General features: G+C 42.2%; 1 protein-coding gene across 1 annotated transcript; it reads left to right on the forward strand.

Moving 5' to 3' along the window:
* Nucleotides 1–140: 140 nt before the first annotated feature.
* Nucleotides 141–1,040, forward strand: Pmar_PMAR000347 (replication factor C subunit, putative; the record flags this gene model as incomplete). Its single annotated transcript, XM_002782791.1, has 6 exons — nucleotides 141–189; nucleotides 239–376; nucleotides 424–486; nucleotides 536–727; nucleotides 775–919; nucleotides 965–1,040. Coding segments are annotated over 6 exons (606 nt in total), but the record flags the coding sequence as incomplete, so codon positions are not given.
* Between the last annotated feature and the right edge of the window lie 56 nt (nucleotides 1,041–1,096).

A 1,096-nucleotide genomic window follows, 5' to 3' on the forward strand; every position in this document is an offset into this window, starting at 1 on the left:
GAGTGGATTTCAGGCGGCCCTGAGGAGAATCATCGAGAACTACACACAAGTGACTCGATTCTGTATCATCTGCAACTATGTGTCAAGGTAGGAAGATAGGCCCGTTGAGGGAGGTGTGGTATGGCGTTTTCTCTCTGTAGGATCATCGAACCACTGCAATCTCGATGTGCCAAGTTCCGATTCGAACCAGTAGTATTGAGCAAAACTCATAATTAACTTCTCTTCGTTTTTTATGCAGCTTTCGGATGAATCCCAAAGAGGCCGATTGGAATACATCGCGAAATGCGAAGGAGTGAAAATGGCCAACGGCGCTATGGAGGCGCTTCTGGGCACTTCGAACGGGGATCTCAGATCTGCCATCAACACACTGCAAATGGTAATTAATTTTAGTGATATATTTAAAACTGCTGAACGATTTGGTAGGTATCTTCGTGTTTGTCTAATGACGAAGCAATCACTGTTGAAGAGATTTTAGAAGCTAGTGGGGTGAGTCTAGCGGAGCGAAGTTTTTCTATTTACATTTTTTGTATTTCAGTCGGTGCCACTCGAGGTCTCAGCTAAGCTCATGAATGGTTTGAAGGATATAAGTCCTGGGAAAAATGCATGGTCGACTTTGGTCGATTTGTGCGATGTGTTGGTGTTACGCGAGGGGTACAACTGCATGCAACTTGTGGAACAAATTGTTATGAGAGTCGCTGAGGATTCTCAGCTAAGTGATATGCAAAAGGTAAATTTTAGAGGAATTTTCCGGAAAATTTTTATCCTTTTTTTCAGGCGAAAATGTTGAGATGGTTAGCGGCAGAGGATTATAGGCTGAGATCAGGTTGTGATGAGAGAATTGGACTTATTAATTTGAGTGTCCAACTGAGGGACATCTTGCTACATCCCGGGAAGGAAGATCGAGGAGTTAGACCGGAAGGTAAAGTGGTATGTAGGCAGTAGTGAAAGAATCTTAAATTTTCAGATGCATATCTCTGCGGTTGAGGGCATTGGTATTGGTAAATATGCATGATGTAATAATTATCACTTAGTGGTTTCGATGGTCGTTTGTAGAGTTATTGAAGGGCTATTTGATTTTCTGGAAATATTGGTTAGT

The sequence above is a fragment of the Perkinsus marinus genome (assembly GCF_000006405.1).
Source record: "Perkinsus marinus ATCC 50983 genomic scaffold scf_1104296938228, whole genome shotgun sequence".
In the NCBI taxonomy this organism is placed as follows: Eukaryota; Perkinsozoa; order Perkinsida; family Perkinsidae; genus Perkinsus; species Perkinsus marinus.